Source organism: Hirundo rustica, chromosome 27 (assembly GCF_015227805.2).
Source record: "Hirundo rustica isolate bHirRus1 chromosome 27, bHirRus1.pri.v3, whole genome shotgun sequence".
In the NCBI taxonomy this organism is placed as follows: domain Eukaryota; kingdom Metazoa; phylum Chordata; class Aves; order Passeriformes; family Hirundinidae; genus Hirundo; species Hirundo rustica.
The window spans coordinates 1,139,593-1,158,644 of record NC_053476.1 but is presented as its reverse complement, the minus strand read 5'-3'; the positions used below and the strand labels follow the sequence as shown (position 1 = coordinate 1,158,644).

The 19,052-nt window shown below is 52.1% G+C and overlaps 1 protein-coding gene across 1 annotated transcript in view; it reads left to right on the top strand.

The window, feature by feature from the left end:
* Positions 1-19,052, top strand: part of MYO1D (myosin ID) — a 162,333-nt gene that overhangs the window by 66,172 nt on the left and 77,109 nt on the right. Inside the window, exons 16-17 of the mRNA XM_040087488.2 lie at positions 3,643-3,850; positions 18,776-18,999. Coding sequence (XP_039943422.1) covers positions 3,643-3,850; positions 18,776-18,999 — 432 coding nt within the window. The remainder of the gene's footprint in view (positions 1-3,642; positions 3,851-18,775; positions 19,000-19,052) is intronic.

Sequence of the window (19,052 nt, the reverse complement as noted above, 5' to 3'; positions counted from 1 at the left end):
TTTTGCTGCTCACAGTGGAGATTTGCCTGGCTATATCATAATACCCAAGGTGGAATGAAAGGCTCTGGCTTCTTAAATCCAGTCTGCAGCACTGGGGATCAGTTTCCTGAACCATTCTGCAGTGGACAGAGTGTACTTTCACCTCACACGTGGAATTCATTACAATTTACTCTTTAAGATTTGTGTAATCGCTATTAATATAAACAGCTGCTTTGTTTTTAATGAATGTGTGATGAGCTCCCGTGAGCTCCAGCCCCACGGTGTTTGCAGCCAGGAAACCAAATTAGCACATGGCAACTGCTTCAGCTTTTGGGCTGCTGGAGCAGGAGTCCTGCCCAGACCTGGAGGGGGATTTGACATCCAGAGTGAGGGATCAGACACTGTTTGCGTGTGGTGTTGCTCCAAGCCTGGTCTGCAATGGCTTTTCTAAATTAAAAAAAAGCGAAAAATAAAACCAGAAAAATAACTTCTCTTTCTGTAGGAGAAGAGTTTGTTGATATTTAGCCCTAAATCCTGTATGGTAGTTGATATCTCCTCTCTCTCAGTAGGGAATGAAGTGAAGCACAGTTAAGACCATTATAAATGTCTTTCTCAAGCTTTCCTTGGATAAAAACCCCTTCCTTTGAGCTCTGTGCAAGCCAGGCTGCCCTTTCCAATTCGAAGTATTTTCTGTTGGACCAGGAGAAGTTGTCCCTTCATGTGGTGATGGCAGCACCCAGTTGGGTGACACACATGGCACTTGCACAGATGGGGTGCATTCTCTTGGTTTAATGTATAAATTACCATCAAAAAAAAAGCTTATTGGGTTTCAGGAAGGGATTTGTGAGTGTAATCCAACTCTTTCCACATGGAGGCATCCATATGCCTCTCCCAGGCCATGTCAAACATAGCATGGAATCAACACTGAGAGCTGTGAAGGGATTGTGAGGCCCAGCTGCAGCTGCACACCCAGTATTGCTCATTACAGCTTCACCATTTAGTGGCTTGCAGAAATCGTGGTTCTTAGGAGAGCGGGACTGGGAAATGTTAACTCCAGGAGCAGCCTCATCCCTGATGGGTGTTTCCATAGGGAGGTACAGAGGGGAAGGAGAAACAAAGGTGTTTGGAGGGGGATGTTCCACGTCCAAGTGACCTTGGAAGCTGTGGGGATCCGCAGGCAGGAGAGGGGCAGGGCTGTGGTGTCAGGGAGCAGATTTATTCCAGACTCTGCCTGTTATAATTAGCACCAGGCCAGGATTGTGAGTGGCTGTGGCATGCAGGCAGTGCCCTGTGCTGTGGGGAAGGAGTTGGTGGCATTGTGTGACACGGGACAGCGGGAACAGCTGGGATATTCCACCTGCTGTGGCTGGGAGGGAGCGGGGCAGAGGCACTGGGGAGTCTTTAATGCCCATGGAAAGGAGCAGGGAGGTTTAATATTGGGGCAGGTTTTTGGTGCTGTGACATCCCTTCTCTCCTGAGCTCCTTGTTGGGGCAGGCCTGATCCATAGCCTGGATCTGAACCTGATCGATAGCCTGGATCTGAACCTGATCCATAGCCTGGATCCAAACCTAATCCATAGCCTGGATCTGAACCTGATCCATAGCCTGAGACCTAACCTGATCCATAGCCTGGATCTGAACCTGATCCATAGCCTGGATCTGAACCTGATCCATAGCCTGGATCTGAACCTGATCCATAGCCTGGATCCCAGCCTGATCCATAGCCTGGATCCAAACCTGATCCATAGCCTGGATCCCAGCCTGATCCATAGCCTGGATCCAAACCTGATCCATAGCCTGGATCTGAACCTGATCCATAGCCTGGGTCTGAACCTGATCCATAGCCTGGATCCCAGCCTGATCCATAGCCTGGATCCAAACCTGATCCATAGCCTGGATCCAAACCTGATCCATAGCCTGGATCCCAGCCTGATCCATAGCCTGGATCCAAACCTGATCCATAGCCTGGATCCCAGCCTGATCCATAGCCTGGGTCTGAACCTGATCCATAGCCTGGGTCTGAACCTGATCCATAGCCTGGATCTGAACCTGATCCATAGCCTGGATCCAAACCTGATCCATAGCCTGATCCATACCTGATCCCAGCCTGATCCATACCCTGATCCCAGCCTGATCCATACCCTGATCCCAGCCTGATCCATACCCTGATCCCAGCCTGATCCGTAGCCTGATCCCAGCCTGATCTGTGGCCTTGTTCCCAGCCTCTTTTCCAGCCTTGTGCTCAGCTCGGGGGTTGCACTGCCACTGCTTCACTCTTTCACTCTTTTATTTTTTCTTTTTCCTGACATAACTGTCTCAAGGTGAGGGACTTTTCCCAGTGAGTGAATTATTGCAGGAACATTTTCCCGATGAGAGCAGGGAAGAGAATCCAGTGTGCAGCATTGATGTCTCGTGTGTCCATGTGTGTGAGAGCAGGAATGCTTTTGCCAGCGCATGCTCAATCTTCTCCTGACAGTCTGAAGGGAAGTTTTTAATCCTGTTTATTTATCAGTGAGTTCCCTGTAACCCCCGGGGATGGTGTTCCCTGCTTGCAGTGTGCACCTCCATTTTCGCCCTCCTCCACAGCGTATTCCAAAGGCTAATTTGATGAATGAACGCTGGGATGTGTTTCCATTCAGGCTCTTTCTTGGAGGCTGTTCCGAGCCTCCTGCGGTGCCGCCGCTCCCGGGAAAAGGGTGATTGTGAGGCCATTTAAGTGTAACTGAGAGCTGCGAGTGTCTGAAGCTCTGAGATTGATGCCTGCCTTGGCTGGGGGCTTTGAAGTACGAAGTGGCTGAGCTCACTGAGTGCTTGTTTTATTTAGAACACGGCTGCGGGTTCCATTCCAGGGAAAACGTCTATTGCAGCTCTTATTATGTCCATAAATCTTTCGCAGAATATTCATTGTTGCTTTTTGCAAACGCCTGTTCCCCTAATCAGCATTTCCAGGTTAGTAAATCTTACAGAGCTCGGGCTGATCCCGGTGCTTCGGGTTTGATTTGTAGATGTCTTAGTTCCAGTCTGCATTTCTCTGCAGTGGAGAATGGAGTTTGGGAAATGAGGATGGGAGGAATGGCTGGCCCACAGTTACAGGCAGTGTCTGCACAGACCGGGGCAGCCAAAGCTCTGCTGTGACAGAAGTGACAGAGTTTGTTAGAAATGACTCCCAAAGTGGTGCATGAGGAAAAAAATATTTGCGGAATTTTTAAATCCGGGTTTTCTGACAAAGCAATTGGTTGCAGGTGACTTCTCATGCAGAATGTGAACGAAACAAAGCTTTCCTTCCTTACAAAAAACCCCAAAACAGACAAACAAAACCCAAGCCAACAAATAAAAATTAAAATTGGATACTGGAGGTGTGAATAATGGAACAGAGAAATCTGCAGGAGGCCGTTGCTGAGTTTGTCCCCTTGCATCAGTTCAGTGCTGATGAATTGAGCTCCTCCCAGCATTATTTTTCAGTATCTGACAGAATCTCCTTTAGTCATTTTCCTTGTATTTTGAGGCTCATGATTCCTACAGAGGATGTCTTCAGACTCTTCCATCTATACTCAGTTTTATTACAATTTAGTTGATAATTTTTTCTAAAACCGGATGAAATTTGGCCTTCTCGGGCACCTTGGTGACAAGCTCACATTTGTAAATTGGACCTTTTCATTCCAGGTACAAGATGATCTCTGAATTCACCTGGCCCAACCACGACCTCCCCTCGGACAAGGACGCTGTGAGGAAGCTCATCGAGTGCCACGGCTTCCAGCACGACGTGGCCTACGGCAAGACCAAGCTCTTCATCCGCACGCCGCGGACTCTCTTCACCCTGGAGGAGCTGCACGCCAAGATGCTCGTCAGGATCGTCCTCTTCCTGCAGAAGGTAAAGCCTCCACTGCCTCAGAAACTCAGCTCAAGTTCCTTAAACCACCCTTGTTCTCCTTTCTGGCTCTGTTGCTGCACAGATTCCAGACTTCTGCTCGCTGCTGGGTGTTTTCAGGGCTTTCCCATGGTGCTCTCTGTAGCCTTGGTGTGGTGGAGCTGGAGCACCTAAAAAGTTGTTTGTCACTGTTTAAAAACTTGCTCTTTTCTCAGTGGAATGAGGATGCCTGGGAGCTTGAGGGGCTTTTACGGATGAAGTGTAGAATCACAGAATTCCAGGCTGGTTTGGATCAGGAGGGACCTTAAAGCTCAGCCCCACCACGCCCTGGCACGGGGTGCCCAGAGCAGCTGTGGAAGCGTCCAAGGCCAGGCTGGATGGGGTCAAGTGGAGAGTGAAGTGGAAGGTGTCCCTGCCCATGGGAGGGGATGGCACTGGGGGTGTTTTCAGGTTCCTTCTAACACAAACCATCCCCTGGTGATTCTCTGGCGTCAGCACTTGCTGAAAACGCTCTCTGTATGAGCGAGATCTGTCTGGTGAAGAGCAGAAATGGTGGGGCTGACTTTGCCCTGTCAGACAAAGTGGATTAGTCCAAGACTTTTAGAAACAAATTCTTAAAACGCTTATCTTCTGTGAAATTCTTGGAACCTGGGAAAGGGCAGAACCTCTGTACCCATTCCTGTCCCTCACAAATAGAAACACTGACAGATGGGTATAAAACTTGACAGAGCAAAAGCTCTGCAGGGGACACAGGTTTGCACAAACTCTCCAAACCTGGTGGACTGAATGGGGAAGAGCCTGAAGGAGAAGTTCCCCCCTGGCAGCTCTGAGTTCTGTGGAACACTCACATTTGTGGTGTCTGCAGTGCATAGAGTGTGATTCCCTTCCTGGAAACCCAGTTTGACCAGTGTGGGAGCAGAAAGCGTCGAGTGTAGGGTTGTTCTCTTGGTATTTGTTGTGCTGAGTGTTTTGTCTTTAGTAGGGGATTCTGCAGCTTTTGTGTGCAGTGAGTTTTCCTGGAAAGACCAAGCTCAGGCTGTGGAGGATGCAGGCTCTGCCTTTCTCTGAGCATTGTGGCTGAGTTTTGTTCCCTGTTCTGAGCTTGTCCTGCTGCTGAGCTTCCTTGGACTGCCCAACATCTTCCCCTACCTTCCTTCCCTGGAAAGGGGAGCATTTTCCAGAAGCTCCATCTGGCTTCTTCTCTTGGGCTAATCTGTGGGGCCCCCATGCCCTCTGGGAGGTGTTCCTGGATCTTTGTCTGTGCTTCCCCCATGATCACCAGGGTTCTGGGGGGGAATCTCCTGCCTGGAGCCACTTTGGGCTTTCAGGGAGGTCACAGGGCAACAGCTCTAACCCAGAATGTCTTTCTTCCCAGGGAGTGGGGTGAGCTAATGAGCTCCTTGTGGAATAAAGCTGCAGGGGGGACTGCTTGCTCCCAGGTGACTCCAGCTTTCATATTAAACCAGGGAGCTGTTGAGGGGTGACCTCTTTGGAAGTTGCGAGGTGCAGCTACTGGAGAATCATTTCAGAGCCCTGGGCTGTGTTGCTGTGAGAGCAGATCATGGCTCGCTGAGCTCCAAACTCCTCCTTCAGATAAATCCAGTGAGAGGCACAATTTTAACAGCAACTTGTCAGTTCTGTGAGTTTGCTGCCAGCTCCAGAATTGCATTGTCTGGGCTGGGATCAAAGACAGCAGGGCAAAGGATTTCTTTGCCCCTGGAAGGTGCCAACCTGCTTAGGTGTAATGGATCAACTCCTTTGTTTCATGAAGGGTTTTGCTGCAGTGGGTTTGTTTGGCATCAGGTGTAGAATAACTGTGGTGCTTCTGGGGGTTTCTTATTGCCACAGTCAGCAAAAGTGATGGATATTAAAATGCTGGTGCATGTTGCCCTGTGGCTTCACAAACCTCCCCACTCTCCCTAGGGTGGGGAGGGAACAACCTGAGTCTGCCTGAGGACTGAAGCAGGACATGGAGGCATATTTTTGTTATTTTTCTGTGAGAAATCTTAAGGGAGTTCTAACTTACCTCATAAAGGATTTGTGGGAAGACAAACTCCTTCTCTAGTGCTCAAGGTATTATTGAGGACTCTGGAGAAATCTGGATGTCCTCCTGGAGCTCCTTTCCTGTAGCTGAACCCTCTCTGCTTTCATTCATGGAGGTTCCTCAACCATGCAGAGAAGCTGTTCAGAGTCCTGGAACTTGCAGCTAAACCAAGAAACACTCAATGCATCATTAAATTCTTATTAAGCAGCTCATCAGCTAAAGGGCCGGTGTTGAGCTGGTATCTATAGTGTGGATTAGAGACCTTGTCCAGTGTTAATCTGCCTGGAAAAAGCTTGACTTTGTCTCCATTTTCAGTGTTTCTCTTGTTTCCTGTTAACCCTGCTCCAGCCTGGCTGGGATCCCTCCCGTGCTCTGCTGCCGGCGGATGGGGCCGGTGGAGTCGGGCAGTGCTGGGAAAGGTGCAGTCAACAATCGAAAATCAAACCAGAGGAGGCATCTGATGAGGCCTTCTCTGAGCTCTGAAGGCATCAAGGCAATTTTGCCTGTCATTTCTGTTCTCAGCTTGCTTTCAATTGTTCATTAACAACTCAGAGGGAAATTTAATTCTTCCACTTTTTTCCTTCTGTAGTTTTGCCTGTGAGCATCAAACTGTGAGTACACCTAGGAGGATTTGATTTTCTTTTAAATAACTGAGCCTTCTGTTGCATCGGAGTTCCTCAAATTTGAATTTAGGAAAAGGGAGAGACAAGAGGAGATGAAACGTGGTGTTGTGACAATGGGCACTTGTGTGACACAAGCTGAGGGGCAGCCTTAGAGCAGCTGATCCCAGCCTGGGGCCCACGGTGTTTTCCTCTGCACAGGAATGAGTGTAAGTGAAAGAATCCGCATTTAGCAGTTCTTTTTTCTAATGATGTGTATCCTGTGGCTTATTGCCCTCCTGCAAATCAGGAGGCTTTCCAGAAGGGATTCAGTAATTATCTGGGGAGCTTCATCATCCAGTGACCCTTAACCCTCCAAACAGTGCCTTTGTGTAATGGTGCTTACGAGTTTGGTTAAATTGAATTAAAACTGACTTGCTGTTTAAACAGATAATTTTACTTTGTTTTGTTCCACATCTCTGCGATGTCTTCACCTTTAGATTTATCTTTCACACTCCTTTTTTTTTCCCGTGGTAAAATGTCAGTGGGATTCCAGGCTGTAATTTTCCTTCTGCCCCAGCGCAGTCAGTGAGCAGATGTGATGTGATTTAACCGTGGCAACTTGCTGGCTCCAGGAGAATTCAGCAAGTGAGAGCTGTGTCCAGTGTCACAGACCCCATATGGCAGCAGGGACGTCACCCCAAAGGGTCACTCCAGAAGCCCCAGCTGAGGCTGCTTCATGTGGTGCTTTAGGGTTTATTTGCTGTACCTGTGCTCCTGCCAGCCCCGTGATTGTCACCCTGAATGCAAATGGAGCAGCTCTAATGTTCATCATGCAAATAATAATAATGATAAAAAAAACAAGCTGCCATGAAGCTCTGCTGCTTTTCCTGCCCTTGGAAAGGCTCCCACAGGCTCATTAGCTGTGCAGAGCAGGGCTTTGTTCGGGGAAGAAAGCCCGGGCAGGCGGCACGTGCGGGCTGTGCAGATGATGGCTGCTGTCACTATAATTTACTGCACTATTTCCGTGTCATTTTATCAGGCCGGCACAGCTGCGTATGGAAATCGCTCCCGAAATCTTCCTGCCCGGCACAGAGGCAGCAGGAACGTCCTTGAGTGCAGCCTGGCCCCTCCTGGGACACAGCCTGGCAGCCTGGGGAGCAGTGCCACCCCTGGGACGTGCCCGGGGCATCCCGAGGTGTCCTTGGGCATCCCAGCGTGTCCCTGGAGCCCGGCTGGGCGCTGCGGGGGCTCGGGAGCTGCCATCGCCACGGCAACATTCCCCAGGCCGCAGGGAGAGTGGCGCAGAGCCGTGCCTGATGTGTCAGTGCTCCGTGTCACCGCTCCGTGTCACCGCTCCGTGTTTCACCTTCCCGCTCCGGCCCCACGGACCCTGCGAGCTCGGGGCGCTGGGAAGCCTCAGCCGCACGGGGAAGCTCCTCCGTGGACACAGGAGGTGTTTGCTGCCAGGTTGTGGAGGGGCAGAAGCATTCCAGTGAGGGCTTGGGCCAGTGACCCAGATAAAAGGGATGCAGTGGGTTTGCCTCTGCACTCCAGGCTCTTCCCATCCCGAGGCAATGTCTGTGCGTGCCGGCTGTCAGCAGGAGCAGGTCTAGAACGACACGTGGATCCCGGACCCAGACTTTAATCTGGAGAGCTCTGGCAGGGAGGAGCTGTGGCAGGAGATGCTGTGGCTCCTTCTGAGGGGCAGGGGCTGGGAGCTGCCAGGACCAGGTGGAGGGAAGGAGGAGGAGCTGGCTCTGTCCCCTGCACCCACACCACGGCTCCTCCTGTGCTGCTCCCCTTCCCTGCGCCAGGAGCATCCCTGTCTGCTCCCAGTGAAAGCATTGAGGCAAAAAATCCACCCTGCCCACCCCCGAAAATGCCAAAGCATTTTAAAAATGCTTTACCTCTTACCAAAAAACTGAAAGAAAAGAGGGAATTTTCTGCCAGTTTAGCCCCACAACAGCTCAGCTGCCTTCGGAGGAATGGTCATGCTGGTGAGAGCTGGGAGCTTGCCTGTGGAGGAAAAGCAGGAGAGCTGGATCCTGCCCTTTCAGTAGCAGGTGCCTGGAGACACCTGGATACCTTCTTGGTGTCCTTCTGCTCCAGGAAATGCTGTGGAAACACTCTGTAACCTAAACAAATGTGAATATCCATTATTGCTGAGCAAGAGAGGAGGAGAGAGGGTGCTGTGAGTGTGCAGCACTGTGTAAAATACAATCCAGCAGAGCATGGAGGGCAGGGAAACAGCCTGTGCCAGGGTCTGGTGTCCCAGCTTGGACACCTGGAGCTTCATGGCTGTGGGAGTCACCTTAAAGCTTGGCTTATTATTTCCAATACAGGTGGAAGAAAACAAAACACAAAGAAAACCCCAAGCTCTTTCCCGAGCCTGTTGCCAGCATCGTTTGTGCTCTGATGAGTTGGCTAAACCAACCTTTGGTGGCTCTGATCTTGTAAATCATTCCAGGTTTATCTCTGCCTTTCACAGTTGGAGAGGGTTTTTTTTCCATGCTCATCCACGTGTACCACAGGCAAATTGGGAAGAGCAGACTCAGCCATTGCTGCTGATGCTTCCACATTGTAATCATGGGAGGGAATGAGCTTTTTTTGTGCCTGAGCTTTCCACCTTTTCGAAGGCTCTGATCTGCTGCACTTCAAGGTGTCTTTAAGCCTGTTTTGAGCTGTGACAGAGCTGCCAGTGTGGTGTAAAAAAGGGCAAAAAGCACAATGAGGGGTCGGTGACCTGAACTTGGGAAAGATCTGGATTCCAGGGGATAGCAAAAATACCAGGGTCACATGAGGGGGACGTGACTTCTGTGGGGATCTTCATTCCCAACAGGACACTTAGGGATAAATCAGTCGCTGGGAGTTTGTCACTTGTGCTCATTATGGAGCTTTGAGGGAAAAATAAGAGTATAGTGCTTGATCCGTGTTTGCTGAAGTGTCACAGGGGCATTGAACTGCATGATCTCCAGAAGCCCTTCCAACCTCAGCTCTTCTCTGATTCTGGAGGTTTCTTATCTTTCTCCCCATGACTCAAACCACTGTCCCCAGCAGCAGAGCGTGTCTGTGATGTTTGTGTAACATTTCCCAGGTCTTTGCGTGGTTGGTTTCCCTGTGTTTGCTTTGTTCTGGAAAAGCTCTCCAGGGCTGCCACAGTTCTAGAGATGGAGCTGAATCCTCAACTGCTTCACTCAGGGATGTTTTCACTCAGGATTTGGTTTTCTCTCTCAGTAGATGTAGGGGTTTTGCCATCAACAGATACAGGGTTTGTTTTTCTCCCTCAATAGATGTTTGGTTTGATATTTTCCCTCAATAGATAAAGGGTTTTCCCCTCAATACATGTGATTTTTTCCTAAATAGATGTAGGGCTTTTCCCTCAATGAATGAGGGTTTTCCCCTCAAGAGATGTAGGATTTTTCCCTCAGTGGGTGGGGGTTTTTCCCTCAGCACATGCAGGTTTTAGGCTGCTGCAGCTGCCATCAGCTGGGCACCATGGTTGTGTCTCCAAGAGGGACAATGAGGCTCAGGACCCTCAGAGCCAGGGTTCACCATCTCTGCTGAACACTTCCTCAGTCCCACTGGATATTTGGATTTGGGATGATGTGAGCTGGGAACGGGTTTTTCCATTCAACAACACCCCCTGGATTTCCCTTTTCCATGACCTTGCTGTGTTTTAGGTTTTGCAGCCACCTTTGGAGGCTCAGCTGGACACTGCAGGGAGGGACCTGGCTGTGTTTGGGTCCCTGCAGGCACCAGCCTCACGTGGCACCTGCTCAGTCCTGCACCAGCACAGCGGGATTTCACTCCCACTTTCCTGTGAAGTTGGAAAGGGCCTCTGCAAGAGCAGGGAGTGACAGGACAGGAGGGAATGGCTTTGAGCTGAAAGAGAGAAGAATTGTACTGGACATTAGAAAGAAATTCCTCCCTGGGAGGGTGGGCTGGCCCTGGCACAGGGTGCCCAGGGAAGCTGTGGCTGCCCCTGGATCCCTGGAAATGTTCCAGGCCAGGCTGGACCGGGCTTGGAGCAGCCTGGGACAGTGAAAGGTGTCCCTGCCATGGCAGGGGTGGAACTGGGTGGCCTTTCATGTCCCTTCCCACCCAAACCATTCTGTGATTCCATGTCTCTGTGGATGTCTGTAACAGCCCTTCTCAGTCCTCTCTTCCCATGAGAAGTGTCCCAGGTAATTTAATTTCTCCAAGTTTGGAGTTGTTCTGTGCTTCTGGTTGTCCCTGCAGCCTTTACCAGCACTAAACACTGAAGGTGAGGAAATGGTCTGTAGTTCAATACCTTCAACATGAAAAACTCTCCCCTGAATTTTCAGGGGATGAGAGAATGTTCCTGCCTCCTTTTGATGGCAGCAGCTTTGTTCTGGTGATTGGAAACTTCTCTGCTTCCCTGACACTGGAGCTTTGGCAGTTCCCATAATCTGTTGATATGAATTTGTCCTCTCCTTCCCCTGGCAGGGAGGAGCTGTGACAGGAGATGCTGTGGCTCCTTCCCGAGGAGCAGGGGCTGGGAGCTGCCAGGAGCAGGTGGAGGGAAGGAGGAAGAGCTGGCTCTGTCCCCTGCACTAACACTGGCTGATCCCACAGCTCCTCCTGTGCTGCTCCCCTTCCCTGCGCCAGGAGCATCCCTGTCTGCTTCCAGTGAAAGCATTGAGGCAAAAAATCCACATTTGCCTTCCCTGGAAGGGAGGTGGTCACAGCCAGAGCTGTGGCTGCCAGAGCTCCAGGAACCTTTGGACAACAATCCCAGGGATGCACGGGGGGGATTGTTGGGGTGTCTGTGCAGGCTTGGATGATCCCCAGGGACTCCTTCAGGAGATTTTGTGATTCCTGGTGTTGCCAGAGGCAGGAAATCCTGCAGGGTGCAGCCAGAATGAGCGAGGTGCCCTGTCAGGCCCGTGGGACACCACAAAGGGCACTCATGGACCAGCAGCTCCATGTGGGGGGATGACTGGGAGCTTTCCCGGGGCTGGGAATCTCATCCCTGTCCCAGAGCACAAGGGGTGTTTGCTGCAGCTGTGGCTGAACTGCAGAAGGAGCTGCAGCAGGAGCCTGGAGCTGAGATGTGTCTGCATGCCACACCTGGGACCTGCTGCAGCACGGCTCCTTCGCTGATTCTTATGTTCATTACTGAACACGCTCCTGTTAGTGCCAGCTAATTAATCTCGGAGCGGGACCCTTCTCTCTTTCCAGCCTGTGGAATGTTGTGGCTATTAAGCAAAGCAATAGAATGGACATTGTTCAGCTGACTTCTGTGTACAGAAAAAGCAGCTCTCAGCAAATGCAGCAGCTCTTGCCCCTCGCTGCTCCCTGAGGTGATCTGGGAGAACAGGGAGCCTTCGATTTACACCCTTTGCCTCAAACCTGTATGGGATCCTCATTTACTCAGACTGGGACAAGGCAGATCACAAACTGGGGCTGTGAGTGAGGTCTGAGCCGCTCCATCACAGCCCTGCTCTGCAGGAGGTGACCCTTTGCAGCAGTCAGGACCGGGATCGCTGAAGATGGGAGCGTTCCTCCGCGGCCCCGTGGCCGCCACGTGCGCGTCTCCTCCGCGCCGGCGCGTCGATATTTCACAGCCTTGCCCGTGTGAGAGCCTGCAGAGCTGAGCAGGAGCTTCGTGCCTGCATGAATTGTGGGCTTTGTTTGCTTCTTACCAGCTGGGCTGCCTGGAGGGCAAACCAAGGGCTGGGACACCTGGAATATTGATCGTGGAGCAGTCCGGGCCGGGCCGAAGGAGGGTGGTGGGAGGAGGTGTTTGTGGTGCAGCCGGAATGGAGGAGGTTTCCAAGGTTTGCTTCCTCGCAGAGTTGCTCCAAAATAAAACTCTGGGGTTTAATTTAGCCAAGCTGGGTTTGTTTGCCGAATCCTGGGCGTTTGTTTGCTCGCTCGTGGGGTTGGATTGGGAGCTGTGTGGGTTTTCGTCTGCGCTCGCGGGGATTGCAGCATCTAGGTCAAATCTGGATTATCCCTTTTTCCATGGGAGATGGACAGGGAAGGCGATCGCTGCATCCTGGGCCCACCCTGGCTGCTCTGCTGGCTTTCCCTGTTCTCTGCAAGGCCCATTTAACTGTTTTCCTTTTTTTCTTCCTCTTTTTCTCATTTTTTTGATGGCACATTCAGAGCATGGAACAGCCTGCAGACAAGGCTGTAATGCACAGGTTGCTGTGGAGGATTTATGTTCTGCTGAGGTGATGGATGTGATCTGGGTGAGGTTTCTTTAATCTTAGAAACTGTTGGAAGCTCAGACGGGTTTTTAAATAGATTCTAAAGGTGTGTTCAGATCTCCCCTGCCATTCATCTGAATTTTAATTTATTAAATTTTAATCAAAAAACACGTGAATTAAACATTCTTTAGAAAAAAAAAATCAGTGCATCCCTTAAGCTGGGATGTGTGTCTTGCTTTGGCTGAATGCTGTTTGTGCAAGTTTTAGAAGCTGCTGGAGCAGCTGCTGCACGGGGAGCAGTGGGATCATCCCTCAGAACACTGCTGGGATCGCTGAACCCAGGGCTGTGCAGGAGGAGATCCCGTGTCTGGAGCTTTTCATGTCCCCAGGGGTCACTTCCACCTCTGGGGTGGCCTAAACTGAGGCAATAAAAGGAGAAAGCTGTGGCTGCCCCAGCCCTGGGGGTATCCAAGGCTGGGTTGGATGGAGCTTGGAACAGCCTGGGGTAGTGGAAGCTGCCCATGGCAGGGCTGGGACTGGATGGGCTTGAGGGTCCCTCCCACCTGGGGTCTGGGATTCCATGGCTGGTGTGTCTATGAAACAGCCCAGTTAAAAGGCTGTGGAGTTGGTAGAGGTCTCTGGAGTGTGAAGAAAAAACAGCAAGGAACTCCCTCACTGGGAGCAGCTGTAGAAATAAATATTCTTTGTAATGGTTAGGAGTTTGAGCTGTGCTCAGACTTTGTTTTTCCAGCCTTTTCCTTTCTCTTTATCCCTCTCTTAGCCCTTTAGTCCTGATTTCAATTTCCCTCCTTATTTTTCCTCCCCTGAATTTTAGGAGGACAAAGCATAGAGAAGGCAAAGGTGTTGAAAGAGGTGAGGAGAGATCGTGGGTGGGGACTGGATGGGGGAATGTTGTTTGGTTTGTTGTTTGGTTTATGGTGCTCTTTGGGGGGATTTTTAAGCCAAAACCCCTCCTTTCCTTTCCATTTTCAACATCATCATCAGTATGTCTCTGCTCTTGTCCGTGGTTTGCTCGTGGGCCCTTCCCTGCCTGCTCACACTGAGGAGTCACCATGTGATTATTCTGGTTATTTCCCTCCCCTGCCGTGTCTCCTTGGCCTCTCCTCGTAGGGAGTGTCCATCCCATCTCCTGTCCCTGTGCCCTGCTGGGTCCCTGGGCTGGATTCTGATCCGTGGCACAATTCACTGCCTTGGAGCCTGCTCCAGAGGGGTCACTTGGAAAACTGTCACCAAAGCGTTGTTTTGGGAGCCGTGGCATCCTCCACCCCCTCCCTTGTGCCCCACGCACATTTCCAGCTCCTCATCCCTCTGCCATGCTGCCAGGCCCTCCTGGGCTCCTCTGCCTGTGGTGCTTGGCTGGCAGTCGGTGGCTCTGTGTCTGCTGCCTGGGATTTGGGATCTGGGGAGGCAGATGGCTCTGGAACTGGAGCTGAAGCCGTTCCAGCAATGTCACTCTGATTTCAGGCTCCTTCTGCCCTGTGGCTGATTTTTCCTGAAAGATAAAGAGACTTTGGCTCTTGGAAGCTCCTGCTCCTCTGTCAGCTTGGGTGGGAGCTGGCTCGGGATTCGGGAGCTGTCAGGACAATCTCCGGAGGTCAGGCAGGGACAAGGTGATCCTCAGCCTCATTCCCATGGGAAATCAGGTTAACCAGCAGGGAAAGCCACAGGAGGGGGGAAAGGGAAGCATGGATTTATTCTTGGCAGGGGGAGGGGGGGCGTGACACAGGCCTCTGCCATCCCAGGCTGGTTTACTCTGGGTCTGAGAACTCTCTAAATGCAAGTTCTGAAGCCCCCAGCTGGCCGGGATGTGGCTGGACTGAAGTGAGAATTATGAAGTGCCTGTGGCTGTCAGGTCTTAGAGGGATGATCTGGATCCCTTTGGAACTGGGCATGAAAATCCCTTGGATCTTACCCTGGGTGCTGAGGCATAAAGGAGAGAAGGAGAACCCTGGGTGCACAAATCCCCTGTTGGGGTTTGGCTCTCCTTGGCCCCCAGCACACAACAGAGCGGTGCCTTTACAGGAGAATCTGTTACAGGCTGTGTAAACTGCCCTCTGGAAATCCGAAGTGTTCAATTTCATTCATGTTCTCGAGTTATGAACTGAAGGTGGGGGAGAATTGAAAAGGTGCACTGGGTAGAGCTCTCCCCATATTCAAACCTGAGGAAGGTGTGAGTTGGCAGCAACACTCCAACATCCTGGAGCTGCTTGTTCTGGAAATGCACTGGCACAGGGTGCCCAGAGCAGCTGTGGCTGCCCCTGGATCCCTGGAAGTGCCCAAGGCCAGGTTGGACAGGGCTCAGAGACACCTGGGACAGTAGAAGGTTGCCCACGGCAGAGGGTTGGAACTGGATGATATTTTAAGGTCCCTCCAACCCAAACCATCCTGTGATTCCAAGATTCTGTGATCCTTGTTTGTCAGGTCTCTGTCCTGCTGCTCATAGCTACACAAAGTACCTGCCCAACAGGGAGTTTCCTGCTTTGACACCTCCTCTTATCCCTAGGATTGACCATTCCATGTTTCTGGAAGGTTCCATGGGTCCATCGGGCAGCCACGTCACCATGGCAGCTCAGCATTGCTGAGAGGCTGCTTTGAGCTGCAATAAGCCCTGCAGTGCAAAAGAAAACCACCAAGCCAGAAAAACAGTTAATTTAAAAAATATTTGTCCCCCATTCCCTGGGAGAAGTTTGTCCTTCCCTTTGACTGTTTCCTCACCTCTGAGGTGCTGCCGTGGTGCTGTGGAAGGTCCTCCCTGGCGGGGGTTCTCCAGTTATGACAACTTGATTTGAGAACATGCTTTTCATTAATAGTTTGCTGTGTGTGTAGCCAGGGGCATGCCTGGGCTGGATAATTGGATTTGGGAGGCCAGTGTTTGTACGATTGTGACACCTCTCGCTGTGAAGCCAATTTCTGCAGCGATGCAGCTGATACAACATCGGGGCAATCTGTTCCAGCCTTTGTTCCAGGGATGTCTGACTGGTGGAAAAAGTAACCACAGCGAGAGACTTCCCTCAACAGCGTCTGCTTCCAGCCCAAGGAAGCAAAATCAAGATCTTGTTCTGTGTCTCAAATGGTCCAGGGAACAGCTGACAGAAGTGAAGCTCGGCAAAGTCTTGAGCAGCTTACACGGATTTACTCTGTGTGTTCTTTTCTTGAGATCCTCTGTAATGCCCAAGGACTGTTTCACTACAGCCTGGAGCCCTTTGATCCTCATTTCTCTTCTTACTAAATTCAAAACCAAGAAGTTGGCAGTAGGGTTTTGCCCAGTTGATTTTGTTTGTTGTCCATACCCTTACAGGTGCATTTTATGCCTCTTCAGTCTGTGCTTAACTATCTCAAGCAATCCAAATCTTCTTTGCTTTCCTTTAAAAAAATTTCCCCGGTACTCCTTGGATGCTCGGTTTTTGGATCCTGGTGATTCTGTCACATTCAGAGCTGAGAGCCTGCTCTGCCCTCAGACAGGGAAATGTCAGCTTTAATCCAGTCTTACACACTGTGGGTGAAATCCAAGCCTTGTGCAAGTCTGGTTTGGCAGGAAGCTTTGAGCCTTGAGCTCCCCAGCAGCTCTGAGGACTTTTGCAAGGCTGAGGCTGCTCTGGATCCGAGTGCACGGTGGTAACCGAGTGTAACGGGGGCTGCTGCCTTCTCTCTGTCCAATGGCCCCAGGGAATGAATAAGGAATGTGTTGTTTGTTATTTTATCTGCACACAGGGATGAGATTCTCAGTCCCAGCTCCCTGGGTTTGGTTGCTGTGCTCAGTCCAGTGCTGCTGGTTTCTGCTGTGGCTTTTGTGCTTCCTGCTCTCGCCTTTCCCTTTGCTGTCCCGTGTCCTGCCTTGCTTCCCCAGCTCTTCCCTCAAGCTCTGCAATGCTCTCTGTTCCCACACCCTCCCTGGGAGAGTGGCCCTGGCAGGGGCTGGGGCTGGGATGGAGCTCATGGCCTTGAGTCACCTTGGGTGTGTTGGGCTGTTCTCAGAATCCCAGAGTGGTTCGGGTTTCAAGGGACAGGAAAATCCATCCAGTGCCACCCCTTGCCACGGGCAGGGGCACCTTCCACTGGAAAGGATGTTCAGCCTGGAGAAGGGGAGATTCCAGGGAGAGCTCAGAGCCCTTCCAGTGCCTGCAGGGGCTCCAGAGGAGCTGGAGAGGGGCTGGGGACAAGGGATGGAGGGACAGAACACAGGGAATGGCTTCCAGTGCCCAGGGCAGGGCTGGGTGGGAGATTGGGCAGGAATTGTTCCCTGGCAGGGTGGGCAGGGCCTGGCACAGGGTGCCCAGAGCAGCTGTGGCTGCCCCTGGATCCCTGGCAGTGCCCAAGGCCACGTTGGACACTGGGGCTTGGAGAAATCTGGGACAGTGGAAGGTGTCCGTGTCATGGCAGGGGTGGCACTGGAGGGTCTTTCAATCACTTTCCCAAAGTGTGGGCAGGATTGTGCAGGGTCTGGGCTCTGTTCTGGTGTGTGAGAGCAGAAATGAGCTCCACTGAGGAGTCTGATGCTCCATAAAGTGCTGTGTGCTCAGGCAACTGCCCAGGCTCTGCCAGAGCTGCGTGGGTTGTGTCTGTAGGGACTGGGAGACGTCCCCCACAGGGACAGCGAGGAGAGAGAACGCTGCCAGAGGCTGAAAGAAGAGAGTTCTCTGCTTTTGAAGGGTTTGGGACCCAAAATCTCTGTGTTTCTCTTTAAACTGGGGTTGTCTAGAGAGGAGCAGCCCCTCCCAGCTCTGCCCTGGTTGCTGCATGAGCTTTTCTCGGCTGCATGGCAGGATTGTCAGTGAAGCTGTCAGGAGAACCTCTGACATCAGCTTCACAAAGCAACTGTCGTGTTGAAAACTGCCTTGGGTAATTAATTAATCCTTCTGTAAGCAGGCAGCTTGATGTGCACCAGCAGTGCTGTGGGATCTTTCTCAGAGGAAAATAAAGTCTGTGACAGGACCGTGGTGAGCAGGAAGGCTCTTGGCAGGTGCAGGAGGCTCGTTATCCTCCCAGTTAAATTCTGCAAGGAAATAAAGTCTTGTGCTTGGTGGGTTGTGTTGGGGGGTGAGTAGAGGTGGGGATGGGGGAATGCCCATTCCTCTGGTTACAGGATGGAAGCAGCACCTGCCTCCTTCCTCCTGCCTGGGGCTCCTCCTTGGGAGCTGGTGCCAAGCACTGTCACTGTCACTGTCACATCAGCGCTGCAGCAGCCTTCCAGCAGCACTTCCCTGAGTGTCCCCTGGCAGGGGTGCCAGGAGAAGCCCAGGAGCGGCTGTGTCCTGTTTGTGGTGCTCTCCAGGCACAAACACAACTCAGTGACACTGGAGAAGCTGGGCCCCATCCCAGAAGTTTGGGGAACATCCTTTGGATTGCATATTTGGTTGTTTTTCCACACATGACCAGAATGGATATTCCCCAGGATGTTTTCAGAGCAATCTTTTTTTTTTTTTTTTTTTTTTTAATCAGAGTTAAAATCATTTCTCAATAATTCTTCTCAATTAGAACAGAATCATGGGATGGTTTGGGTTGGAAGGAACCTTAGAGCCCATCTAGATTCAGCCTCTGCCATGGGCAGGGACACCTTCCACTAACCCAGGGTGCTCCAAACCCATCCATCCTGGCCTTGGGCACTGCCAGGGATCCAGGGGCAGCCACAGCTGCTCTGGGCACCCTGTGCCAGGCCCTGCCCACCCTGCCAGGGAACAATTCCTGCCCAATCTCCCATCCAGCCCTGCCCTCTGGCAGTGGAAGCCATTCCCTGTGTCCTGTCCCTCCATCCCTTGTCCCCAGCCCCTCTCCAGCTCTCCTGGAGCCCCTTTAGGCCCTGGAAGGGCTCTGAGCTCTCCCTGGAGCTTCTCCTCTCCCGGTGAGCACCCCCAGCTCTCCCAGCCTGGCTCCATGGCAGAGGGCAGCCAGAGCCGCCATTTGATCATTTCCATGGCCTCCCCTGGACTCACCCCAGCAGATCCACGCCTTTCCCACGGGGGGATCTCAGCCATAAGCACAACGCTTTCCGGTCACGTTCTAGCCGCGTTCGGCGCCGGGGGTCCGGCGATAAACCCGGTGCCAGCGGTGCCCGTGGCGCTGCAGCCCGTGCCCTGTGTGCCCGCAGGTGTGGAGGGGCACGCTGGCCCGGCTGCGCTACCGGCGGACCAGGGCGGCGCTGACCATCGCGCGGCACTACCGGCGCCACAAGGTGCGCGCCTACCTGCGCCAGGTGGAGCGGCGCTTCCGCGACGTGCGCCTGCTGCCCGACCGCGGCCGCCGCCTCGCCTGGCCCGCCCCGCCCAAGGTGCTGCAGCGCTTCGAGGAGGCTCTGCAGGGCATCTACCACAGGTACGACCCCTGACTCCTGAGCCCTGCCCCGTGCCCCCTGCCTTGTGCCCCCT